Source organism: Jatropha curcas, chromosome 2, assembly GCF_041381405.1.
Source record: "Jatropha curcas cultivar XTBG-Jc1 chromosome 2, XTBG_Jcur_1.0, whole genome shotgun sequence".
NCBI lineage: Eukaryota > Viridiplantae > Streptophyta > Magnoliopsida > Malpighiales > Euphorbiaceae > Jatropha > Jatropha curcas.
The window spans coordinates 5151374-5178819 of record NC_143152.1 but is presented as its reverse complement, the minus strand read 5'-3'; the positions used below and the strand labels follow the sequence as shown (position 1 = coordinate 5178819).

Below are 27446 nucleotides of genomic sequence, written 5' to 3'. Positions count from 1 at the left end.
GGCTTTAACACTACTCACGGTTTTAACACGGATATAACCAAATATCCAACTATTTATAATTTAAAAAAAAAAATTTATTTATTTGTTCAATATAGCTGTGGCATATTATACTCCATTGCATCATCTTTCAAAAAAAAAAAAAAAAAAAAAACTGAACATAATTTTTTTTTACTCTAGTATCGATTTAAAAAAAAAAAAAAAAAAGACTATTCGCGTATTAAAACTATACTGAATTGAAAATTAAAAGTAGCATCTTCTTTTATATCTACTCGCTTATGGACAACGCCAGTGGAAGCATTTTCACGTAAGCAAACAAAAAATGCACGAGCCTGCAAAAAGCTGGCGTGTCCGTCTTAGTTTCTTCAATTTCACCTACCACTGTAAGTTAACTGTAAGTCTGAAACTTCAATTTTATTTATAGAAACAAAATAATGAATAATCCATGGAAGTATATAATTATAAAATGAGGTTAGATTTTTTTTGTTTTGCTGTTTCCATTTTCCAACAAGGCGGTGGACCACTTACAGACTTGTCTAAAGATCGGTATAACAACCAACAAACCAACGTAAACTTCAGTTATTATTCAACCGAATTCTTTTCTTAAGAAAAACTTGGTTATTTTAGGAAAAGGTTTGATTTCTTGAAGTGATTCTTTTCTCTACATATCTATGTTCGTCAAGAATTCGTCAATTTCAAGAAGACTCCATGTTCTTTACCCGTCTGGGCGGTCACGCATCAGGTGCCTTTGTCTGTAGTATAAGTATGGTTTCATCTTGAGATCTGCATTCAAGGTGTTGTGAAAATTTTTAGCGATTTTAATTTAGGTGGTGATGTTTAGAATTCAGAAAAGGCAACTGGGTTCCTGCTGAAGGAGCTTGAATTGAGGTAGGATTTTGACTAATTTCACTGTTTCTGCATCTTGGTACTTGCTATTTTTAGTTTTCTGCTTGTATCTTTAGTTTGGAATTCATTTTTATGTTGCATATGGGAGATGGTGCTGCTTATTTTTTTATGGATTTTGTGTTTGTGGAGAGATCTTATGTTGTTGTTAGGTTGAGTCGCTGCTGAGATTTGTTGTTTGATTGGTAAGGCAGGGTTGGTTAATCTTCATAGGAGCTTTTGATGAAAGAGCTTTGATTATACTTGTATTGGATTTTAAAATAACATTACATCTTTTAGAATTTGTAACTGCTGAATTAGTTTCTTTCCTAATTTAATTGGATAACTTTCTAAAGTTTATCGTTCTCTTAAAATTAAGGGGAGCAACCATTTTGGCTAATAAAACAAAAATCATTATCTTATTATGATTCTATTTCTTTTTATGGCATTTGATGAAACATGATTTTAGTGGATGCATATATTATCCTCACAAGGAATCAAAAGAAACCTAAGGTTTAGTTGGTTAGGCATGATGATGAAGAAAAACAAAATTTTTCCAATTCTAGTTTGCTTATTGATGCTAATGATTTTTTACAGATGGTTTTAGTCCTGCATATTTCTTTTTGAAATTAGTCCTGCATATTTAATTAATGTGTCTTAACATTTTTTTTTTTTTAAATATTGAATTCAGAACATGATTCAAGTCATTATTAACTATTAGGTGAGTTGATTTTTCAACCCTACAATTCTGAAATAGATCTTTTTACTTGCTGGAGATGCAAATATGGGGAAGATCTCTGAATACAGAGAAAGGTTGGACAGGACACTGGCATCCCCTGAACTGACAAATGATGATGCCCTTAAAACCCTTATCAGGAACCAACTCCAATCTTCTGCTAGTGAGAACGAAGGCTAGTATTTCATTGAACTTTATTTTTTGCTGCTTCAAACTTCTCGGATACGCTTATTTTAGAACTCATGTAAGCTACTAATTATGAAGAATAGTTGCATTTATCAAGTACTCTGATTTCTTACCTCTGTGTTGCAGGATGTAGTGAAAATGTAATAGAAAAAAAGACTGCTGAAGTATCTTATTTTCTTGACATGTTAAGGAGTGCTTCTGTTGGTGAGCATGGTGAATGGAAAGTAAGTACTGTTAACAAATTATTCTCTTCCCCCTCTCTCCCCTCTCTTTTTTTCCTTTTCAAATTATATTTCTGTTACTCTCTTTCTAGTGTACCTCTTCTCCCATAGAAAAGTGAGCAAATCACAATTGTTGAGAATAAGCTGATTTCGTCATTTTTTTTTCAAGCATTTTAAACTCTTGAAATTCATTCAAGTACTTCTCATTTGAAGTTTCAGTATCTCTCATACTTTCTGTGCTTAAAAGCTCTCATATTAACAGAAACTAATACACCTTCTTTATTTCCTCTTGTTCTTTTTTCTCTCTCTGTCATGTCTAAATTGATATCTTAAAGCTTTCTTCCATCAGTTAAAAGATGATAATGAAGAGTACCGTGTCATGTATCGCCAAGGACCTCATGGTAGTCCTCTTCACACGTTACTTGTTGAAGGCTATGTAGATGGACCTGTTGATGTTTGTAAGTTTAACTAAAATATACAAAAATTTAAGGCAGTATGATGCTATACATATCAGAAACTTATTTAATAACATATTTTATTCCAGGTTTATGTATCTCTTGGGAGTCATCCCTCTACAGGAAATGGTAAGAACCATATGCATCTTCAAGTATGTTTTAATTTTGTAAAGTTTCATGTCCATGGAGATGATTATTATGAGTTTATGAGATAATAAAATATATATGTTGCTATTTTTTTTTCTGTGGTGAAAATTTTATCACACCATCCGCAAGTTGTTTGAAATAGCATTTTGTTTTTCCTTTTTCTTACTTATTTATTTTGTTGCACAAAACATAGGTTTCCAACCCTGTACTGTGTATATGTTACTCTGATTATTATATTTGGAGTCCGATTCTGCATCTGCGAACAGTAAGAAAATAATACTGCTTGAGAGTTGAGACTATTGTACTAACCATAAGCTGCTATATTTGCATATCTATAGTTGCATGTTGTACTTTTGAGAGGTTTTAGAAATAGTTCTAAAAATGCCTTTGAGATTGGGTGATTATAGAATTATAGCATTTTTTTTTTTTTTTTTTTTTTGCTTAATTCGTTTCATGGTTCAATCCTAAATCCTACAACATTAAAGCAATACATAAGGATACCCACAGCTATATTGGAGCATGAGAGTTGCTGACATGGCATGTTACGTCCATTGATTATCAGTAAGTGCATCAATTAGGAGGCTAAGGACTAGGAGAACAAGAATCTTAATGTTTAATCCCACTCTTAATATAGAAGGCAGTAGAGTGCATGCATACTCAAATCTTTGCTTGATTTCCTTTGTTTCTCTGCCTTTATTGCTTTCTTCCCCTTTAGGGGGGATCATCTACATCACAGACACAAATGTCTAGCATTACGTGCTTGAAATGAAAATTAATGTTTGCAAAAAATTTTTCTTGGCATATTCGTTTTAGTTTGGTGATATCTTGTTGTTTAAGTCTTTCCAGGTGGCCGCAGATCAGTTTTCCACCTTTTAAAATTACTATCTGCAAATGTTTGCAAAAAGTACGGATTGGTGAACAAATATCTTTAGTGAGGTTTGTCCAGCTTAAACTTTAGCATTGTTTTTCAAATCACTTCTTGTATTCTTTCACTTGAATCCCACAGCTTCAAATGTTGATTTTCCCTTAAATTTTGGAAGAAAGGGTGAAGATAACGTGGCCGCTATCAGCTAGGGAGGTTGTTGCACACTATTTCTTATTTGAATACCTCAAAGATGGTTTGGTTGTTGCTCTTGTAAATTCGGTTAGTCCCTTAAAATGGTGAAATTCATTGTTATTTCAGTTCCAATTTCTTTTCTAACTATTTTATTTTGGTATATCCATCTAGTGATAGATCAAAACTAAATTCTGATACTTGATTACAATATTGCTTTCAGATCTCAGATTTGGAGAGCATTGACAAAAATACTCATGGATTTACCAGGGATGGGATCCCTGACATGATGGACGTGGTAAGGATTGGCTTGGTAGGAGGTTTTGCGATACAAAAAGTCACCTCAGAAAGAAGTTACTTCCGGTGAGTGGTAGCTATTGGTCCTTTTGTGTGAGTCCTTTTGATTTTAATGGAAATTCCTCTGAGTTCACTAAATCTTAATCCTAGTGTAGTCATGTCATCAATTGCTATTATCCTTTCTCTTCTTGTTTAGTGCCATATTCTCAGTGAAGTTGTTTTAAACAAAATCTTGTTTTAATTTCTAACTAAGTTATTCATGTATTTACGTTTTCACCCCCTGAATATATAGAAGTTTGTCACTTTTCTTACTGACATATAACTGTTCATGGGCACATGGCAACCATCTGAAGCAACTTTTCCTCAATTTTCTGATGCATGGCTTCCCATCAATGTATTTGTTCCCTTCTCTGTTATTTCATGCATCGTTGATCCCTTCAAAACAAGTACTTGTATTCCTGTACTAATTGAGGACGAAGAATTCCTCAACAAAACAAAGTGCAGCCTTTCTGTGCCTACTACTGGATGAAAATGAACTCTAAATAGTTCAGTTAATTACTTTATATTAGAGAGAGATGCTAGAAAGGGGCTAAGAGGAGCTGCAAAACCTCTTTTCCTTCTAGCTCCAGAAGCATCCCTGCCTTGAGAAACTTATTCTCATTTGATCCAAGAGTTGTTGCTCTCTTTGTAGACAAACCTGAGTAGGACAAAATAACAGGCCAATACTCCTCAGAAGGAGCGGTCGCACAAGCAGTTGATCATAATTGGAAATATCTACCATACCAATTGTTTTCATGTATTGCAAATCTAAATCCAAAAGAAAGTTTGAATTTTGTAATAAAATCTGAGTTGGTTTTCGGATGATGCATAGTTGAATCTAAAGTCTGTCCAATAATGGTTCCATGGTTAATCTAATTGCTTGGATGTGCACAGATTAAGAAAATATTTAATTAGGAATATTTAGATATCCTGCAGGAATCGATGTATATTGTTGTTTTATGTGGAGTGAAAGGTTTTTATTTCATCTTATGTAAAAAATGGTTAACATCTATTTATGCATAGGAAGTATATGGAAATACCTATGCTACCCTTTACACATAAGATTCAATAAATAGCACATAAAACTCTACAAGACAACATACATATATGTCCATCTTAATAGAATATGAATAGCCTGTAGAGTTGTTATCTTGTGGAATGATTATTTACTTGAGCTTCTTTGCATTAAAACTAGCCTACATTATTTCCTATTTGTTAGTTTGGTTTTAAAGTTTCAGCGAAAGCAAGGACGTTAGATGAAGAAAATTAACTAATCAGAAAGAGCATGTAAAAAAGTTGAAAGAAGAAATTCGTCAATTTTTAACTTATGCTATTTCATTTTTTTATAACTTTTGTATAACTATGAATGCTCTCAAATTTTCTAGGACTATTGCAACTATGGATATGAAACTGGACTTTGTCCCTCCATCCCTTATAAACTTTGTCTCCAGGCAGCTTATTGGCAGTGGTTTCAGACTCTATCAAAAGGTTGTATATTTCTCCCTCTCTCTTCCTTTATTAATTACTATTTTTTTTTCAGTGACGTGCATTGCATGTTGCCATTGCTCATTAATAACTCGTTGGTTATATTCTTTTAATAAACACTCAATCAAATTGTAGAAAAATAAAAAATTCAAAAAATATATTTATTATTAATTTTATGGTGGTTTAGGATATCTCTAATATTACTAAGGATATTTTTGAAAATCCATTTATTCCCCTCATTCCCACATTCATATATGTTATAGATATAGATTTGGTTTGAGATAATTTTTGTGTGCAAGATACTATGCAACTAAATGAGTCCAACTCATTTAGTTGTTTAAAGGTTTAAGGCTCTTCTTGGTATCAATAAAATAGCTCCTCTAGAAGCAGTCTTATGTTCAAGCTGCAATGTCAGAAGTGTTACCTTTGATTTCTATATTTTCCCTACATAGATACGACAGGTATGAAACTAAATGAAGTTTAACTCACTAGGTAGATTAGGTTCTGCATCTGATGGTTCATGCATGACGACTCATGATCCTTCCTTGCATTCTCATACATGTGTGATTCCAGTTCATTGTTCAACGTTTTTCACTGACTTCCAATATCTAAACTACTACAGGCCGTGGCTTCTGTGTCCAGCTATGATGAAGATTACAAAAAAGCTTTGGAGGATCCAATGTATGCTCGAATTCGTGAGGCTCTTTATTCTGTTGATGATCCTAATGAGACTATGAAAGGGAAAGAACTCAGGAATGGTGTTTGCCTTCTGCCACAAGATCATTCTACAAAAGATGTGCAGAAAAGCTTGGGCGATATGGAACGGAATATTCACGTAGGTGACTCTGCAAGTGATTCTTTGCTAGATAATGAACAAGTTACAGACAAGGAAGGTTCTTGTGAGATTGAAGAAGAGGAGAGGGAAGAAAATAGACACTTGAGGGATGAAATCAAGGATACAGAACAGGCTGTAGATTGTAATGACCATGTAATTGAAATTTTGCAAAATACTGCAGATTCTAGGGATAGGAAAACATTTGGTGAAATTGTGGAAGAAGAGAGTGATGATAGTGTAGAATTAGAGAATGGAGACAAAAGTATAGATCAACCCTTAACCTATAAAGCTGCACATGATAGTCCTGTGAACTATAAAACAAATGTTCTTCTTAGTCCTCAGGTGGAACGAGCTTTAGCAACTCTTGAGAAGGCTATTTCGTTGGTTCGGGAAAGTGGACTTAATAGTCTAGCTGGGAATTCCTCTGGCTTAACCGGAGTTGATGCTCCAAATCTACAAAAGGGTGCAGAAAAGGATTTGACTTCTGCAGAACATAGTGCATCATCTTCAGATACTGAGTTCTCTGTTGACATAACCGAAAAAGGAAAAATAGTGGAGAGGACTTCACATGAATCCAGGAATAGCTCCAACAATTATGGTGTCAGGTACCTTACGTTAATACATTCCTCTCGTAATCATATTAGTGATGATGACTCTGATTATATGAATTCCGTGTTCTCAAATATTTTAGATCTGAATCATTACAGTTTTCTCCACTTGTATTTTGTTCTCCACTTCAATATGGTTTAACAAAGGTTTCATTCTCGTAACAAATTGTATGTCATCTGTTTTCCAATTAGAAATGAAAAAGGAAAGAAGAGAACTCTTACTCTCCTCTTTCCACTTCCTATATTCGAGTAGTTGCTTCATCTCTCTCTTTCTCTCTCTTTTCATTTCATTTTTTTGGAACATAGGAAATCCCTAAAGGGGATTGGTGCTGCTAGCGTTTGATCCTTTGGCTTCGCACACAATAAGGTAGACTTTCAAGCACTGAGCTATAGGTCCATTGGCAGCACATCGCTTCTTAATTTTCTTTTCCTTTTAGTGGAAAATGGTTGAATTGCTTTTCTGTTGACTGCGCTTGAGAATGTGACCTTGAAGCAGTTACTTTCTTTCACTTTCTGCTTCCTGGAAAGCGAGGGTGGAAGAATGTGTAATTTTTTTCACCATATCTGTTTTGACGTCCTTAGTTGCAAACAGTTTAATTTGATTACTGGTTTGATCTTATTTAGCAGGCGCGAAGGATCAGATTCTTGCAACAGGGAAGTGAACCATAACAAGATAGCACCAGCATCATCAGAACAATATTTTTCAATTCCTAGTGAAAGCAACCAAGTCTTGGGTTCTTCCGAAGATGGGATCGCAGACCTACCAAATATAGACGTAATGTCGCAGGAGAATAAGCAAATGAACATTGAGGTAAATGGCATCCATGAAAATAGATTGCAAGAAAAGAAACAATCGAGTCGGAAGAAAAACAATAAGTTGTGTTGCTTTGGTCTCCAATGCCGGTAAGTGATACCTTGAGAAGGAAGAAATTAAGAATAGCAAAGAGAACTTCAAAACATAATTTGGAGCCTCCATATATAACTCCAGAAGTGGATTTGCGGTATGCTTAAACAGAGATTACTTTGCATATAGATTACTGTTGTGTGTTGTAATATTATATTATATTCTGTATATCTGTGCTTTTAATTAAATCTTAAATTTTGTATTTTTTTCACAAAGATTTCACAGTTGGTTGTATACCTGAGGCTGATATTTTGCCATGTAAAATTTTGAGTCTAACAAAGAACTGTAAATTTTATTTGGCACTGTTTTCTTTCCTCCTTGTATCTCAGGGATTTTGTCTGGTGCTTACTGGTTTGAACTAGTAAGGACTTATAACAATATTCAAATGAACTATAAAACCGTTGAAAAAATTAAGGATGAAGTTACTGTAAGCTCCACCTCATATGACATCAACCATTAGATTTTAAGATTAATATTTCGGGTATCAAGATTTCGGATTTTATGTTAAAGAAATGTCTAAGCTATTATTTTCTTATCAAAGAGTAATTTGACTGGTCTTCTATTCTTTATTCTCGGTAGCGTTTTCTCTTCAATTTAGATTAAATTACTAGAAAATTAATAATTTTGAATAAACTAACGGAGGAAACTGGCTTTATAGTGAAAATGAGAAAAAATGGGCAATTTTCCAAATTCAAATTAAGTTACTCCCACCAGGCCAAACACAATTCTCTTTCCTTCCCTTGACAGTTGCCACTCGCTTTGCGAAAACGCAGCAACAAAATGTTGAAAGCAAAGGAGCTCTGGACACCTCTGTCGACAATTCTTCGACGCAGAGCTCTGCTTTTGACGGCACGTTGTTTCCTATCCGATCATTCTATCTCTACTCCACGAATCTACTCTTCGTACTCCAACGCTAGAAATTCTAGGTGTTTCTTTAGCTCAAGTAAAAACCACTTTCTAGGGAATTCTCTCAAATTTTCCGGGAAAAACTTCTGCTCAGAATCTTCTAAGAAAGTTAATGCTACTTGCTGGAACTGCAATGCCCATCCACAACAGTCTCCGTTTCTGGTTTGCGAGTCGTGTAGAGCTATCCAGCCAGTTGATCAGTCTATCGATTACTTCCAGATTTTTTGGCTGTAAAGATTTTACCCTTTTTTCGTTTTTAATTTCTGGTCAATTAAAAAAAAAAAAAGAGCTTGAAAAGCTTGACGTTGTGAACAGGGAGAAGAAATATGAAATAAAGGATGAGAATTTGGAGGGTAAGTACAAAGATTGGCAGAAAAAATTGCATCCTGATTTAGTTCATTCAAAATCTCAGGTCCAATCCTAATCTGTCTTCGTAAAAAACGAATTTCTTTTACTTTATTTCTTTTCTAAATTTAATTATTTTCTTATATGGTTTCTCTCCAGAAAGAGAGAGAGTTTGCAGCGGAACAGTCTGCTCGGATTATAGATGCGTACAGAACTCTTAGCAATCCCCGGTTACGGGCGATATACATTGTAAAGCATATCTTCTTGCTTCTGTCTATTGATTTTTACAGAAATTATGTTAGTAGGATGCTTCTTGATTTCAAATATTGTTATTTACACTTGACATCTTGACCTTTGTGTGCGCGCAGCGTGTGTGTTTTGTTTTCCCATTTCATTTCCATTTTCTGGTTTTTTGAACAAAATCTTTTCCCAAGCAATTATTCATTCCTAGTCGTGCTAAAGATTCATAATCCTTTAATTTGTTTATTATTATTTTTTTGAATTCTGATTTTTGGACCTTTTTCAATAATGGGGATGCTTTTTCTAGTTTTTCAGTGAACAATTGGATTATCATGGAATGGGCTCAACACCACCTTATGTAATTGCATTTAGTTTATTGAATGATTGCCAAGGGTTATGACCTTCCTAGGTATGTACTTAATTTGGTATAAAATTTAGATGGATGGCAGAAGCCATCAGGCCTAGTAGATGCAGATGGTAAAGAAATGCTATAATGCACAAGACAATGAAATGGACCTCTGTGTTGATAGTTGATGTAGATAGTGATTCACTTTGCTTTATGGAGTATGGACCCTGTCATTCTGTGAATTTCTTGATAGACTTTCTTAATTATGCAATCCGTCAATGCCTACTCTTTTTTTTTGTTCATTCTTTTTTTCTCAGTTACCTTGTTGTATTAGTTATCCTATTTTATAATATTTATACGATTGAGTTTTTTTCTCCCTTTCAGCTAAAGCTTGAAGGGGTCGATGTCAATGAAGAAGAAACCATTACAGAGCCACAGTTGTTAGCTGAGGTATGTTCTAAGAGTTTGGTTAGGCTTACTTCCAAATAAAATATATGCGTCAGAAATTTAGTTTTTATGTAAATCAAAACTTCATTCAATTTCTTGTTTCCATAAATCACTTGAACTATGATGGCGGTTTTATTTCTTGTTTTACATTATTTTTTTTGTGAATACACATTGATAAATTTTGGAATACAGGTGCGTCTTCCAGACTATCAAAATTATCATATGTAATCAAAAATAGTTAAGAAATATTTTGAGGGTTGTGGCTATTGTGGCAGTGGAGATTGCACTTGTAGACTGTAGTGGTATAGTGGTGTGTTTGCTGTGGAGATCAAAGTAGTATAGTAAGATGGCCGATTCTTTGGTGTGATTTCTTTTTCTTCCTTCAAATAGTGCTTCTTATTGTTATGATGCTATAATAAGCATGACCTGTTTTCAGAAACCAAATTGATCTTTTTATAGTCATTTTTTACATTGCAACTTGTTTTTCATTGTGAATTGACTTCCATTGATTTCTAGCATATGCTGTAATATTTTTCCATGATTACCCATTGTTTTTCAAGGAGTTCATAAAGGTTTGTAGATTTTTCTCCCAGTACCTTTTCCTGATCTCAGAAGAAGGAACTGTAATACTTTATATATGCAGATTATGGAAATCAGGGAAGCGGTTGAAGAGGCTCCCAACACTGAGGCTTTAACTGATATTCAATCTCAGGTATGGCTCTTTCTTGGAGCATGTGCTGCGAGAAAATGAATTGGTGAAATTGTGTGTCAGAGGATTGAAAGTTAAAATTATGCAAATTGAAAGAAGAATTTGAGTGGGGTTCTGCAGGATTGTTTCTTGTATATGGTTCACATGCTAGAATGTGGTCTGACTGCTGATTGTTGCTATAATTTCCTGGTGGATAACACAGACCCTTGTTGAGCTTTTATAAACCATCCTCCTCCTCCTCCTCTTCTTTATTATTTTCTAAAGACTGGTATGATTAATGGGTAATCATGGCTATTTTAAAGATTTTAAGACAGTTAAAAATCATCAGGGCCCCAGTTTCTTTGAAATTTGCAAGTGTGCCATGCAGCAATTAAAACATTTTAGTTTAATTTTTGGTTTTGTTTATGCAGATGAGAGAAAAATTGCAATATTGGTCTGATTCCTTTGCAAATGCTTTTCAAAGCCACAAATTTGAAGAGGCTATAACTTGCATTCGGAGAATGACTTACTATGATCGTGTAAATGAAGAAATTGTGAAGAGGCTTTAGGAAGGTAGTCTCCAAGTTGTTTTTTTTTTTTTTTTTCAAGTATTAATAATAGGAAAAATGAGTTATGTTGGAAAATCATTGCAGCACGTATATTCAAGGAAGAACTCTTCTTTTCTTCGAAATGTTGCCACCTTCAATTAAAATGGGTTTTTGTCCTTGGGTTAGGTTATGTCAAGGGGATGGATAAGTCAATTTTCTGGCAGTAACAGCATACTTGAACACTGAACATCTTCACTACAGAATGTATTTTGAATATCTGAAGTTGTACCTCCTCTAATTTCAGAGAATAAGTTGAGAGCTTGAGATAGACTCTATATGTTTATGCTTTCTGTGACATTGAATTCTTTTCTCAAATGAGCTCTGCATTAAATAATGATAAGAAAATTGAACAAAAGAACAAAGGTGAAAATAAGTTTCGTTCTTTCTTTCAGTAGCATAATACACTTCTGCAAGCCAAATTCATCATCTTGAAAAACCAATATCTTTATCAATCTTTACTAACATTTTCAGGCTCACGATGTGCTAGAACTCATTTTGGCAGTTAGCCAAGTTATCACATAGAGGATTCATGGTCAATGAATTACAGGTATTTATACTCCATTTGCAGGCAAAAATTTGTAATTTTTAGTGGACATTTATAAACTAGCTTACCTAGTTACTTGAGATTGTCTTTCATTTCAGCCTTCCAAAATGTATGATTACATTTAAATTAGTGATCTTCCATTTGAACTTTGTGTTGCAATTCTCAGTTTGAGGAATGGCCTTAAATGGGATTGGTGTCAAGAATTTGAAATGTGATTTATTTCCTGTGGGAATATATAGGACTCTGCTTAATCAAAGTCCCTACCCCTTTGTTCTGAAACTCAAAATTTGTAAGAATTGAACTGAATGGCATGAGTTTTGATAGTTGACAATGCCTGAATTCTTTTAAGTTTAAAAAATAAGTCATTTTGAAAATGAAGAAGTCATGCCATTTGAAACTGGTGTTTTGATCATTGACTGCTTGCTTCCTATTTATCTTTTTCAGGTAGAAGGTGGTGTAAAACCCGGTTTGAGACTGCCTGCCACAGTATAGTATTAAACCAGAAATATTTGGAGAAAATACAAGCCAATACTTGAGAGGTGTTTTGCCATCATGTTTGGCTTGCATCACCTGCAGTTCTCAACTTGAAATTTTCAGCTTCAGATTTGTTTTCATTAAATAAAGTAGGATGACACAATACCGGACAATATTGTCCTAACTGAAGCTATATTTGTTAAGTGCTTCGTTGAGTCATTAGAAAATTGTCTTTTTTCCAGTTTATCGCAATTTTTTAAACCCTTTATGAGAATTTTTAGCTTATATTTATATTATGGTTGTGTTAAAGGTAAAATTGCTTTTTAGAGCAAACATGTGATGTTTAATTTGGAGAAAAATATTTTGTATATTCAAGTAATTCAGATGACCTTTTAAAAATGAAATTAACCAAGAGACACTGTCACTTGTTATGATTATGAAAGGAGTGGCATACAAAGGACAAGCATTTACAAGTTCAAATCTGTGAGCAGTTTGATTTGTCCAAAGAGTAGCATACTGTGGTCTGTTGAATAACATCTTTTGTAAAAAAAAAAAAAAAAGGGAATATACGTATATAATAATAATAATAATAATAATAATAATAGTCATATAATTTAATAAAGAAACAAATTACGAGCTTTTTGAATTTTTTCTTTTCATGATTTCAATCAGGAAGTGTTGGTTTTGGTTTTATTCTAGTTTAGAAAAAAAAAAATGAAACACTGGAGCTTTTAATGCCTAGTATCGGTTAAAGTTTGGAACCAGAAGCTCTCATTTATAAACTACTTTGTTAAAACAAAAAATACAATGACAATATGTAATAGTGGTACAGGTTTCTGTTGGTGCTAGTTAAAATCTCTGAAGTTCCTGAGGTGATGAGGCACATAATCAGACTCCCATTTTTGTGTTCAAACTCAAGCTATAAGCTTGTTGGATCTCAATTTTCCACGCAAAAAATTTCCCGCTGTTCAAGCGTCGCTAAATCGTCTAAAGTCTCTCGTTCAAAGAAAACCCAGTTGCAGTCTCAAGCAGAAAATGGTAATGTCAATTCCCTCTTCAAGGAGATTACCGAAATTTTTGGAGCTGGCGATATAATTCCTAATAGAACCCCATCTGGAATCTTAATGTCGAAAGAATGCCATAGGAGGAGTAATGAATTGAATGAAGAATTAAAGTCTTGCACAAAAGGTGTTTGTGGAAATGTCGAGCTGAACAATGTGTTGCAAGGCAAGGAGAGTTTATTGGCTTTGGACGATAACCAGATTAGAAATTCGGATGATATTGATGTTAGTCCTCTAGTTCATGAAATTACCGGGATTGTACGAGAAGAAAATGGCACAGTTTCCATGGAGGAGAGGTTAGAGAGTCTAAAGTTTCGGTTTGAACCAGATATTGTTGAGAAAGTATTGACACGATGCTTTAAAGTGCCACATTTAGCTTTTAGATTTTTCAATTGGGTTAAAATGAAAGATGGTTTTTGTCACACTACTAAGATTTATAATTCCTTGCTGTATATAGCTGGGGAAGCGAAAGAATTTAAGGTAGTGGATGATTTGGTGGAGGAAATGGAGAACTTATGCAAGATGGATATTAGAACTTGGACTATTCTTATCTCACAGTTACGGAAGGTGAAACTTATTGGCAAAGCTTTGTTGTTCTTTGAGAAGATGAAGAAATCTGGGTTTGAACCTGATGAAAAAATTTACAAAATTATGGTTCATCTGCTTTGTGAGGGCGGGAAAGGTGAGATTGCCTTGGAACTCTATAAGGAGATGATTCAAAGGGATATGAAACTTGATTTAAGTTCGTATAAGGTGTTATTAAATAGCATGGCAAAGTTAGGAGATGTTGGTGCTGTTAACTTGATTGCAGATGACATGATTAGGGTTTCCCAAATCTCAGAGCCTGATGTTCTTGTTTGTATGCTGAAGAGCTTTTGTGTGGCTGGGAGAATTAGAGAAGCTTTAGCATTGATTCGTGACCTCAAGAGTAAAGAGATATCAATTGACTATGAATATTTTGAGATCTTAGTGAAAGGACTCTGCAGGGCTGGTAGGATTGCAGATGCTATGGAAATTATTGAAATTATGAAGAAAAGAAATTTTGTTGATGCAAAGGTTTATGGGATTATCATCAATGGGTACCTGAGGAGAAAAGAACTTTCGAAGGCACTTGAGCTATTTCAATGCATGAAAGAATCTGGATGCCAACCAACTACTTCCACCTATACAGAGTTAATGCAACACCTGTTCAACTTGAATCAGTATAAAAAAGGATTGGAGCTGTATAATGAGATGCTGGAAAGAGGAATTAAGACAGATAGTGTAGCAATCATGGCAGTTGTTGCTGGTCATGTTCGTCAAAACCATATATCAGAAGCGTGGGAAGCATTCAATACCATGGAGGCTGAGGGAATCAATCCCACTTGGAAATCTTATTCCATATTTATCAAGGAGCTTTGCAAAGTTTCAAGAACAGATGACATTTTGAAGGTTTTGTACAAAATGCAGGCTTCCAAGATATTCATTAATGATGAAATTTTCAAGTGGGTTATAGCTTGTTTGGAGAAGAAGGGAGAGATGGACAATGTTCAAATAGTGAAGCAGATGCAAAGAATCCATACACTTGACTCTATAGAAGACAAGGTTTCCAGGGAACAGAAGCTGCAGGTGGAACAAAACCATAACCAATCAGAGCCCTTGATAGATCATCAATTGTTGAAGCCACTTCCAAAGGGTTACAATGGGCAAGATTTGCAAGAAATTTGTCGGATATTATCATCCTCAGATGATTGGTGCATGAAGCGAGAAGCTTTGGAGAAATGCACTGTTCAATTCACACCAGAACTAGTTTTGGGGGTGTTGCGTAATTGCAGCATGCACGGCAATGCAGCATTACATTTATTTTCATGGGTAGGAATGCAAACTGGATATCACCACACAACAGAAACATACAACATGGCTATGAAAATTGCGGGACGTGGGAAAGATTTCAAACACATGAGAAGCCTTTTTTATGAAATGAGAAGAAAGGGCTGCCTAATAACACCAGATACATGGTCAATCATGATAATGCAATATGGTCGAACTGGTCTAACAGAAATTGCTCTAAAGATTTTCCATGAGATGAAAAATGATGGTTGCAAACCAACTGGTAGTACCTACAAATATTTGATCATCTGCCTTTGTGGGAGAAAAGGTAGGAAAGTTGATGAAGCCATTAAAATATTCGAGGAGATGATTCGTGCAGAATATATCCCTGACAGGGAAGTGGTGGAAACATATCTGTGTTGTTTATGTGAATCTGGTAAACTGTTAGAAGCAAGAAGGAGCATAGATTCTCTGTGTAAAGTTGGTTTCACAGTTCCCCTTAGTTATTCCTTGCACATTAGGGCTCTTTGTCGAGCAGGAAGGTTGGAAGAAGCTTTATCATTGCTCGATGAGGTTGGGGGAGAACGAGCTACATTGGATCAATATGCCTATGGAACCCTTGTCCATGGACTACTTCGAGAGGGACGACAAGAACAGGCATTGGCCAAGGTGAATTCCATGAAACAGGCAGGCATTCAACCGACCGTCCATGTATACACATCTTTAATAGTTCATTTCTTTAAGGAGAAGCAAATTGAAAAAGCTATGGAAATTTTTCAGGAAATGCAACAGGAGGGCTGTGAACCGACGATTGTTACACATTCGGCATTGATTCGCGGTTATATGAACATGGGGAGAGTTGATGATGCTTGGAATGTCTTTAATTGTCTTAAACTGAAAGGACCTCTACCTGATTTCAAGACCTACTCAATGTTCATTTCATGTCTTTGTAAAGCAGGTAAATCTGAAGAAGCCTTGCGGCTTATATCGGAAATGCTGGATGCTGGGATTATTCCTAGTACTATTAATTTCAGAACTGTCTTTTATGGCTTAAACAGAGAAGGTAAATATGATTTAGCTCGGACTGTATTACAGCAGAAATTGACTTTAAGAAGTAAACGCAAGTTCTTAACATAATTTCTATTTCTTGTTTCTTAATTGCTTGTATGTTCTACTTATTGCAATGAAATAGATGAAATTAAAGAAAATCTACCTTATTTTTTCTTGAGAATTAATCTGAACTAAAAGCCCTTCTAAAATACGTAAGGATTAATATCCTCTCAAGGATTAATACCAAAATTTACTGACCAATCAGTAATCTTAAATCGACTAGTTAGAGTTTATATTTGTCAAATGCTTGCTGTTACTGTCTTAAGTTTAGAGTATTTATATACACCATTTACAAAATAAAATAGATAATTTTACATTATTGAAAAAGAGAAATTTGAATGCTGCATTTAATTTTTATTGGTTGATGGGTCTAAAGTGGAAGATTTATGGTTTGGTGAAATGAAAAGTCTACTTCTATACATTTCTCATTGCTTATTCTATTAAGTATTATCAATTCAAACAAAGGCCATAGTAATGGCTTCTTTAGCATCCATTTTTGACCAAAATATAATGATTTTAAATAGTTAAATTAATGTATTAGAGTTGTATGAACAGATGGATCCATTTATAACATAAATTCATATCACTGTAGGACCATGTAATTTTACAATGAGTATAATTTTCAAAAAAAAAAAAAAAAAAAAATTAAAATAATTGAATTTGGAGGTATTTATATTTTAAAAAGTAATTAAAAACTAAACGTTAAATTTTAAAATGTTTAACATTTCATAAAAGTTCCTTAACCTTTAAACCTATAAAAGATATTATAAAAACTATGTTATCGAACACTAGGGTAAGTTAGCTAAAAAATTATTACCAAATTATGATCTTAATATTTATATTAACCCAATCTTATAATTGTATCGTATCAACCCAACCCAATACAGTCATAACCCACAAACACGTTTTTGACATCTCTGATTTTATGCTCACAGTATGTTTGCATTTTATTTATTTATTTTATTCACTTTTAGTTAATAAAAAGTAAATTCTTACTTGCTTGAATAAGAACATTTATTTATGGGGAAGCCTTCTATTTTTTATGAGAGAATTAGTGGCTAACACTATCAAATATATAATTGAATTTAAATTAAATAATTATAAATAGATTCATGAGTGATATCAAATAACATATTTTGATACAACAATAAACATGATCGTCTATTCACACTTAATTATTTTGATACAACAATAATAATTATAAACTCTTAAAAATATTAACCTATTCATAAAATATTTACCTATTCACACTTTTTTATATATATTTTTTTAAAAATTGTCTTTCGAGAAAAATATTTACATTTATCTACAATCACACAGTTTCTTATCACAACAAAATCTCTATTTTTTATCCATTTAATCTCAAATGAATACCTAATTTTCATTTATATATATTATCCATTTTTAAAAGATAAAAGATTTTCGAATTTCAAATTCTAATCTCATTAGTAATTATTTTGATTATCTCCCAAGTAGTTTTTTTTTTTTCTAAATAATATATTATAAATAAGTTAAGTTTTTTGGTATTAATTTGGTTACGTCCATTTTGCAATTGCACGTAGAGTTAACAGAGCAAAGCTGGCCAATTCGGCAACGACGGCCGAAGTAAATTTGAATTATTTTAATATTTTTTAATAACAATGCGTATTAAAAATAACAAATAAATAAATAAAACGCGTTTTGAAACTTTCCAACGGAAAAACCGGTCTCATCTTCTTCCCACCACCCTCTTTCTTTTTCATATCTCGCTTTCCCTCATTTTCTTTCCATTTCCCTTTCGTTTTCCTTTTCTAATGCCAGGAAAATGAGGGAAAATCTTTTTCTACATTATTAATTTCCTTATACGTCAAAAAACCCAGTTAAACCCGAAAGCAAATCCGAATCTTTATCAACTTTGTTTTCCTATATGGAAAATTCCTGGTAAAGATAAAACAACAATTCTGGATTAACATCTTGACGTTGACTCTGTCTCCTCTTCTTGATTTCTTCTTCTCCGTCTCTTTTCAATTTTTCTTTTTGTTTTTCATTATTCCAAGCTATCACCCTATTTTTTATATACATATCTTTCGTATTAGTTGTTGAATTTTTCAATTTTAAAGATTGTTTATAATACAGGAGTTTCATTGAGTTTTCTTGTAATAAAAATTGATTGAAAAAAAAAATTGTGGTTTTTGGCGAGAGAGAGTTATAAGGCTTTTTATTGATTTTATTATTTTAATCTTTTTGTTTGATATATAGTTAAAGCTGTATTTATTAGATTGGAGGAGTTTGTGATTGGAGATATAGTTAAAAGGGTTTGAATTCGATGTGTTCACTTCAAAATCAACTACCCTTTACCAAGAAAACAAATGGGATTTTCTCAAACCTTTGACAGAGAAAAGAAGCAGAAGAAAAGATTGTAGTTTTAATTCAAATGGGAAATATTTGTGTTGGAGGAACAGCAACAACAAAAGCTTCACCACATCCAGTTTGGTGGCTAAGGCCATCAACAGATTGCACAAATTGCTTCTTCTTTACTAAATATTCCAAGAAAGAAGGAGAAGCGATTAAAGAAGAAGAAGCAATTAAAGAATTGCACCTTACAGATTCAAAAGACCAAGAATCTCCTTTACAAGTTCAAACCAAGCCGCCAGAGCAAGTCAAGATAATTGAAAAAGATGTTATCATTAGCCAACCACCAAAACATGAAGAACAGTCACCATTGCCACCGGAACCGATAGCAAACCCCAAACAAACGACAACGCCAACACAAACACAAGAACCAAAACCTGCAGTTCCTTCAAAACCAAGAAAGCCTCATAATGTAACAAGACTATGCAGCGCAGGGCTAAAAGCAGAATCGGTGTTGAAAACAAAAACAGGCCATTTAAAAGAGTACTATAACTTAGGAAGAAAGCTTGGAAATGGACAATTTGGTACCACATTTCTTTGCATAGAGAAAGGGACAGGAAAAGAGTATGCATGTAAGTCTATTGCAAAAAGAAAATTAGCCACACCAGAAGATGTAGAGGATGTGCGAAGAGAAATTGAAATAATGCACCATTTGTCGGGGCATTCGAATGTTGTTACGATTAAGGGAGCTTATGAAGATGCTGTTGCAGTTCACGTTGTAATGGAATTGTGCGCTGGAGGTGAACTTTTCGAGAGGATAGTCAAGAGAGGACATTATTCTGAAAGACAAGCCGCCCAACTTACAAGGACTATATTTGGAGTTGTAGAAGCTTGTCATTCTTTAGGAGTTATGCATAGAGACCTTAAGCCTGAGAATTTTCTTTTTATTAATGATGAAGAAGATTCGCCTCTCAAAGCAATTGATTTTGGATTATCAGTTTTCTTCAGGCCTGGTAGATTCTTTTGTTGGTGAATTATAATTCTGATAGCATGGGTTTTGAATTCTGGAATTTTTAACTCAAAATAAGTTGTGATTTGCAGGAGAAAGTTTCAGTGACGTTGTTGGAAGCCCATACTATGTTGCGCCTGAAGTTCTAAAAAAGCGTTATGGTCCTGAAGCAGACGTTTGGAGTGCAGGAGTCGTGGTTTACATTCTCTTAAGTGGGGTTCCCCCATTTTGGGCTGGTAAGAGCTTTTGGAAATCCATGGCTCTAAACACTTCTGATTCTATCTATAAATTTCAAGAACTCTTAATCAGAAAATTGCCTAATTAGTCTAGTCCATACATTGTTTCAGAATCTGAGCAGGGCATATTCGATCAAGTACTGAAGGGTGATTTGGATTTCACATCAGAGCCATGGCCTAAAATCTCTGAAAGTGCCAAGGATTTAGTTAGAAGAATGCTTGTGAGAGACCCAAAAAAGCGAATTACAGCCCATGAAGTTCTCTGTAAGTTATTATAATTTACTAAGTCTCAGCTTGGCATTGACCTTTTAAAACTGTGTTAATTAGCAACAATTATTATTAATGTAGGTCACCCTTGGGTTCGAGAAGATGGGGTGGCTCCAGATAAGCCTCTTGATCCTGCAATCTTAAGCAGGTTAAAACATTTTTCTGCAATGTACAAGCTAAAGAAAATGGCCCTTAGGGTAATTTTTCATCTCTTATATTTGAATTTCTATTCACTTATAAAAATAAATAATTCTTCGTCTTAACTTTAGCTCTACTGCTTTTAGATTATTGCAGAGAACCTTTCTGAAGAAGAAATTGCAGGATTAACAGAAATGTTTAAAACGATAGACACAGATGGTAGTGGTCAAATTACTTTTGAAGAACTCAAAGTTGGCCTCAAAAGATTTGGTGCTAATCTCAATGAGTCTGAAATTTATGATCTAATGCAAGCGGTAAGAACCATTTCAACCATCAAATTCATCCTAAAAAATTCCTCAAAACATCTCCATTAATGCTAAAAAAAAAAGTTTCAACTTCTGTTATTTTAGTACATGGGATCTTTTCAGTAAAATTAGCTGTTTTAGTAGCTGTTAACTGTTTTAGTAGCGTTTAAACGTTACAAAAATTAACCTTTAATAAAATGTTACCTTTAGGTCAAAACGGTAAAAGCTACATAAAAAGCTGTTGCCGAATATTATCATAAGATATTTCGAGACGATTAAATAGTTTTGATGCTGATCTTCTTTGTTTTGTTATGAAATTGTAGGCTGATATTGATAATAGTGGAACAATAGACTATGGGGAGTTCTTAGCAGCCACATTGCATCTAAACAAAGCTGAAAGGGAAGATCATTTATTTGCAGCCTTTTCATATTTCGACAAAGATGGAAGTGGTTATATCACTCTTGATGAGCTCCAACAAGCTTGTTTTGAATTTGGCATGGAAAATGTTCACTTAGAAGAAATGATTCGAGAAGTTGATCAAGATAATGTAAGTACTTATTTTCCTTTCTATTTCTTTTTACCATATAAAAAATATACTTAAAAGGGAATGAAACTATCAAGTTTTGAACTTTTAACCGCCAGAATCACTAAACTAGAAGGGGACGAAAATTAGGGACAATAAATATTATTTGTCTCCAAAAATCATAACCTCTTGGAGTTAGGAGACAATCTTCAAAATTGTCCCTTCTTAAGATAATAAGACACGGAGAATAATTTGAGTTTATAAGATTTAGAAGCAGCTATTACAATGGCGAGGACATGTCTTTTTTAATGATTGTGGTTGGTGTTTGTGTTTTGTTTTACAGGATGGTCGGATAGATTACAATGAGTTTGTGAACATGATGCAAAAAGGGAATCCAGAAATGGGTAAAAATGGTGTGGAAGGTAGAAATTATAGCATTGGTTTTAGGGAGGCACTTCAAGTTTGTTGACATAAAATACTAACAGTGAGGGTTTTGTTTTTTGTTATCTTTTTCTTTTTAACTTGATAGACAATTTCATTTAAGGATTATCAAGTTCTTGTAAATTAATAATTATTATAGATATGCATATTAATTTCGTTTAATGTCCAAATTTGTTTTCATAAATTTTTCAGTCGTCAACATTTTATGTATGTCAATTCTCATATCAAAGATGGGATTATCATTAGATGCCGTATAGACAGAATTTTTTATGTAATCGACACTGCTCTGATCAGTTTAATAAATGTTTAAGCCGATACAAATGATCTAGAACGTATATAAATAGTAAAACTAATGTGAAATGTATATATATAAATAGTAAAATTACTAATGAGTTTGGAAAAAACCGTTAATAAATTTGATTGCAAATATGCTATTCATTACTAATAAAAAAATAGTACTATATATTGGAATAATTATCCTAATTTTATCATAACTATTTAAAAGGTATTTTAAATGAGTTTGGAATAAATACAATGATTAAAATTTTTTTAAATGGATCAGATATGAGTATTTAAATCGGTAATAATTCAAAATTCTTCGGACTTACACTGCTTTCGTCCCTATTAATAAAAGAAAATTTTAATAGAAGTTATATAGTAATTAATGGGAAGATGAACAATAGTGGTGGTAGGTGCAGACTTTGTGTTCTCAAGGTTTCCGGTTCATTCGAATCGAGAAATGTTAAAGGAAGAGAAAATAATGGAGATCAAGATGGCTAGAAATTAAAGAACAAAAAGCTTTCATGAAAGGTTGAGCTGCAATTAATAGAAGTGAAGATCGCAATGATGAGCTTAGGTGACGAAAATGATAGAGATTTAAGTTTGAAAGAAGGATTGTAAGTGTATTTCTATCTTTTTCCAAGGTAGTTAACACAATAACGTAAAACTATAGAAAAATATAAAAATCAAGTGGTCTAGTTTTCAAGATTGGTTTCTCCTGAGGTATGGAATGTGGCAATCAGCTGGTGATCTGGCTCTTCTTCTTGTTTATGTGAGAAGTGAGAGGTCTTGAATTTGAGTCCTTTTGACCACAGTTGTTTTCACCAATTTGGTGAGTCAAGAAAAAAGTTATATCTATTGTGTAGCACATAGTGTTATTTTGACCCAAGGAGAGAAACTCCCTATAAATCAAAGTAATTTTGAAAATCATGTGAATTTATAAATACCATTCGCACCAAAAATTAAAAAGTATTTTAAAGAAAAATAAGCCAAAAGAAAATAAATGGTTGAGTTTTTTTTTGTAATTTCATATATTTTCACTAAATAAATTGAATTATAATAAAATTATTACATATGAACATTTTCACCTTTAGCAATTCTCTGTTCCATTTTTTTTTATTCTTGTAACTAAATAAAAGAGTAGAATTAGAATTCGCGTTTTTATGTTGCATTTCATTTTTTATTTTATTCTTTATTCTATTTTATTTTCTATACTAAATATAGCATAGAGAATTCACACCTAAAAGAAATATTTTCATCAACAATTATAAGTATAAAAGATCATTTAATTTAATTATGTTAAATTGCTTAGAAGCGTTGTTATAGCTAGCATAAGGGTGAATTACAACTTCATTCATCAATGAAATTTAGTCTAATTTATAATTTTCTTTTCCCTTAAGTTTGAGAATAAAAATATGAAAATGATAAATTATGGTAGTGGCTGTGGTTGATAGTGGTCATCAAGAATGATCAACGATAGGTGAAGATTAGATTACTAATGATAAGTGGACTAAAAATGTATGTTTATAAATTTGCAATAAGTTTATTAGTGTTAAAAAGTATTTTTCTCTTTTAAAAAGAGAAAATATTTGTTTGGTTCAGATGTTCGTACCAGCTGATAACGTACCAGCTGATAACGGTTAGCTTATAAATGTTCGTCTTTCATAAAATTTTGACAATAATTGTTGTTAAAATATAAAATGACTATTAAAAATATAATTATTTTTTTATATTATGACATATAATGTATATATATTAATTTAAGATGAATATATTATTTTTTATTTTAAATAATTATAAATAAAATGATCATAAAAATATTTATTTAAAAAGAAAAATAATTTTATTAGCAATTAATACGGGGTTAATGAAGTCCAAATATAATATAAATATAAATAAATAAAACTTCAAAACGTAGCTAATGGAACTAGCAGCTGATTGAGACTTAGATCAGCTATCAACGACTAACCCTATAGTGTCCATAGAACTCATTTCTTATGGAGACATCATCTCCTCTTACTAGAATATGATGTTCCCAACCTAACTCACTTAATGCTCGATCCTGCATAGCAACCCTGGAGTGGCAGAGAGCATTATGCTGAGTATCCGCTTAGCATGTCCTTCAACCGTCTTCCATCCAGCATATTAATCACACATTTATTGTCCTTAGACTTACCGCGGTATAGCTCTACAAGTATGGTGCATGTCTCACCACTACACATATATATTAATTAGTGTAAATCCATATGTGCCATAAGGAAACGTTATTTTATCTCCCCCATCACACCCCTTATATCTCCCTTATATGATCATACTAATCCATATCACTTCATACACATCCTTTTTATATTATAATAATATATTTCAATCACTCACATCTTGACATTCTCCTCCCGACAAATCGATATTCTCATCGACATGTGTTGTATTTACTCTGAGCATCCCACTTGCAAATACTTTCGTTTCCAGCTTTTTAGTGAAGAAAGTTCTACGCATATACTTGTTTTACTATCGTGAAAAAAAAGAATGCTCCTCAAGTGAAAAAAATAATTTTTCGTATTTTTGCATTGTTTCTCTTATTCTTTATTGCTCTTTTGGGAGCAACATTTTTTCACTTATCTACTATGTATCGTCATCCATCCAATCACTCGTCTTTCTGCATAAAAGATTATATTTTATACTATTAAGATTCTTTATATTAACATCATTCCTCCCCTTTTAATAATTAGGTTTCCCATATGTACTCTTCCTACTCGGACAATTGACGACCTTGTTGATTAGAGTTGTGTGCTTGGAGTATCATCTGCATTCCTCTTTTGCAATATAGTTATTCCTTCACTAATTGATTTGCTTTTGGGTTACATCCATTATTGTTTTAATCAATTATCATCTACATGAATTAGGTGAATAAAATTCTCTCAAAATAATTTAATTTTCTATTGAATTTTTCTGGGCATTTCAAATATAAAAAAGGAATTTTTTAAATTATTTTTGGAAAACAAAAACAACTTCGAAATGAGATAAGCTGATAAGGATATATTTAATGTATGGCTAAATGGGGGCAACCACAAATAATGAGTAGGAATGTGATAGAGATGCCTCATCTTATGTTTCTTTCTTTCTCTTTCGTCTTTCATTTTTCCTTTTCCATGGATATGTCAAGGATTTTGACAAATAAATCACGCTATACAATTTATGGAATCATAATTTTTTTCGAAGAAAGGTTAAATTACTTTAAACTCCTTAAAATTTAATTCGAATTATTATTTCATTTTTATTATTTATAAAAATTATTATAAACTCCCTGAAATTTATTCCGTTCAATTATTTGAATTGGAAGGGTAAAATTTAATGTGATATTTTTATTCAAATTTGGGTTTAGTTGATCTAAATTAAAAATTGTGATATGAAATTTATCCTTAAGAAATCTTTTGAACTCAATTGCATCTAGGGCCAGCCACGATTCGAGCCAACCAACCAAATAGATTGAACATAATTGATTTGGTTGATTTTTGAATTAATAGGTTCGGTTTCAAATTCAATTTGATTCGGTTCTTAAAAATCTTCAAAAGTGAGGAAAAATCGGAAAAACTAGATTGAATCAATTTAGTCCAATCCAATTCAATTTTACACATTTGCAATTCGTTTTGGTCTATTTTGAAAAAAATTCAATTTATTCGGTTCTGGCCGATTAGGTTTGATTTAAACTTTGAACTGAGGTATGTTTGCTTTAACTATTTGTGCTAGATCACAGTTGATACCTATATAATGAATGTTGATTGTTTAGTATTTAGCGGCAATTACTGTTAAAATATACTCACTCCGTCCCATTTTGTTTGCTTGTTATTCATTTTTTAGATGATCCAAAATATTTACCAGGTTTCTAAATTTAGACTTGTAATAATTGTCCCATAATAACTTTTATAATTGTTGATTGAATGAAAGATTTTTAGCATCTTAATGAGTTATTAAAGGTAAATAAGGGCAAAATAACTTTTGTTGACTAAATTTTTAATATGACTAAATTTTTAATATGCATATTTTGTCAAACCATATAAATAAAATGAGACGGAGGAAATGTAATTAATGGTAAAATTATTTCTTCCACATATATATGAATATATTATTTTTTTATTTTGATATGTTATATGATAAAATATTAATTAAATTTTTATAGTAATATTTCAATAATTATTTATTTATAAAAAATAATCATATAAAATATTAATTTAAAAAATAATTTCTGTAAGTTAATATAATACATCTAACATATAAATACGAATTAGCCGTCACCTAATTAAAAAAAAAACTTCAAAATATACCTAATTGATCAATTGTCAATTGAGAATTAAGGAGGAAAACATTAGAGGAAGTGATAATTTACTTACATCCGGACCCATATGTTTTAAATCTGTCAAATTTGGAGTGAAGATAGTGAAAATTTAACTTTTTTTTTCGGTCTTAACCACGGGTTTACCCAATTTCGGTTCATGAAAGGGTAAAGTGGTTTCAGCAAGTATTTGCCCATGAGAATCGAACCTATAAAATGGTAAAATGCTCCTAATGAGTATTAGCTCTATTTATAAGGATAGAACCCATGAAGGGGTAAAATGCTTAATGAGTATTAACTCCGTCTATGAGGATCGAACTCATAAAGAGGTAAAATATTTTTAATGAGTACTAACTCCATCTATAAGGATCAAATTCTCGATTTCACTTAAAAGAAAAAAGTGTTGTGTCATTCATCCGAACACTCATTAGTTAAATTTCACTTATTTTTATTAAATTACTAAACATCCGAAAAAACAATTTTTAGAATCACATTTTATTTGCTTCACTGTTGACAATTTGCAATAATAATATTTTATCCTTTTCAAATTTTAGTTTATCCAAATACAAAGTAAAGAATCAAAAAAATTTTCTCTTAAAAAAAATAATAATCTCTCATTATTTTCAAAACATCATTATTTTTTCCATTATTATTTTCCTTTCTAAATAAAGTGTAAATGGGGATTGAGGAGTGCCCACCCCTAACTGCGCGACTTTAAAATCAGAAGTTCAGAACTCTCAGTCTCACAAGATCCTGAAATAAGCAAAAACAACAAAATCCAAAAAGATGGGTCCCACAACGTGGAAAATGATTGGGCTTGTAAATCCAACGGCTCGGATTCTCCTTCTAACCACGGAGCGGCCATATCTTCAACGCACGTTCTGACAGCTCAGACCTCGTTGTTGGTACGTGGGTGGTGGTTGGGGCCCTCTAAGGTGAGACCAATCATGTTGCTTGGTTTGTACACGTCAGCAAAGAAGAAACACACCCACTTGTGACTTGTAACATGTCGGGACCCACAAATAGATGATAGTTTCTCACCCCACGTTGTCGAACAGTGCCTCCTGTTGTCTTCAATCATTGGTTAGATTCGTAGTTACCATAATGCCCTTGCTTGTAAAAATTGCCACTAACAAAGGATTATTATAAAAGTTGTCATTAA

The 27446-nt window shown here is 32.8% G+C and overlaps 4 protein-coding genes across 19 annotated transcripts; all 4 read left to right on the top strand.

Annotated features, from left to right (window-relative positions):
- The first annotated feature begins 329 nt into the window (after window positions 1-329).
- Window positions 330-8174, top strand: LOC105635783 (polyketide cyclase/dehydrase/lipid transport superfamily protein). Of its 13 annotated transcripts, none has more exons than XM_089718133.1 (12): window positions 330-380; window positions 474-885; window positions 1637-1790; window positions 1928-2025; window positions 2372-2480; window positions 2567-2606; window positions 3462-3560; window positions 3669-3768; window positions 3902-4041; window positions 5400-5502; window positions 6122-6939; window positions 7567-8174. In XM_089718133.1, exons 3-12 carry the CDS (start codon window positions 1664-1666, stop codon window positions 7847-7849), a joined length of 1917 nt encoding a protein of 638 aa, XP_089574259.1. In that variant the 5' UTR covers window positions 330-380; window positions 474-885; window positions 1637-1663; the 3' UTR covers window positions 7850-8174. The 13 variants fall into 13 exon arrangements, with proteins under 13 accessions (XP_089574259.1, XP_089574262.1, XP_089574260.1 ...); XM_089718136.1 differs by having other exon boundaries at window positions 363-380; window positions 681-885; XM_089718134.1 differs by having other exon boundaries at window positions 364-380; window positions 510-885.
- Window positions 8175-8451: 277 nt separating this feature from the next.
- LOC105635782 (DNAJ heat shock N-terminal domain-containing protein) lies at window positions 8452-12760 on the top strand. 3 transcript variants are annotated; one of them, XR_001046933.4, is made up of 8 exons: window positions 8464-8982; window positions 9068-9164; window positions 9257-9346; window positions 10068-10133; window positions 10774-10842; window positions 11250-11391; window positions 11898-11973; window positions 12415-12760. XR_001046933.4 is itself a non-coding variant. In XM_020680021.3 (7 exons), the coding sequence occupies exons 1-6, from the start codon at window positions 8627-8629 to the stop codon at window positions 11385-11387; spliced, it is 816 nt and encodes a 271-aa protein (XP_020535680.1). In that variant the 5' UTR covers window positions 8452-8626; the 3' UTR covers window positions 11388-11391; window positions 11472-11701. The 3 variants fall into 3 exon arrangements, 2 of the variants coding, with proteins under 2 accessions (XP_020535680.1, XP_012074271.1); XM_020680021.3 differs by lacking the exons at window positions 11898-11973; window positions 12415-12760 and adding an exon at window positions 11472-11701 and having other exon boundaries at window positions 8452-8982; XM_012218881.4 differs by lacking the exons at window positions 11898-11973; window positions 12415-12760 and adding an exon at window positions 11553-11701 and having other exon boundaries at window positions 8453-8982.
- Window positions 12761-13102: 342 nt separating this feature from the next.
- Window positions 13103-16522, top strand: LOC105635781 (Pentatricopeptide repeat (PPR) superfamily protein). 2 transcript variants are annotated; one of them, XM_020680017.3, is made up of 2 exons: window positions 13103-16001; window positions 16095-16522. In XM_020680017.3, the coding sequence occupies exons 1-2, from the start codon at window positions 13320-13322 to the stop codon at window positions 16449-16451; spliced, it is 3039 nt and encodes a 1012-aa protein (XP_020535676.1). In that variant the 5' UTR covers window positions 13103-13319; the 3' UTR covers window positions 16452-16522. The 2 variants fall into 2 exon arrangements, with proteins under 2 accessions (XP_020535676.1, XP_012074270.1); XM_012218880.4 differs by having other exon boundaries at window positions 13105-16522.
- Window positions 16523-18152: 1630 nt separating this feature from the next.
- Window positions 18153-21845, top strand: LOC105635891 (calcium-dependent protein kinase 26). Its single transcript, XM_012219025.4, has 7 exons — window positions 18153-19768; window positions 19857-20000; window positions 20112-20264; window positions 20349-20464; window positions 20552-20719; window positions 21034-21258; window positions 21578-21845. Exons 1-7 carry the CDS (start codon window positions 18838-18840, stop codon window positions 21701-21703), a joined length of 1863 nt encoding a protein of 620 aa, XP_012074415.1. The 5' UTR covers window positions 18153-18837; the 3' UTR covers window positions 21704-21845.
- Window positions 21846-27446: the final 5601 nt, after the last annotated feature.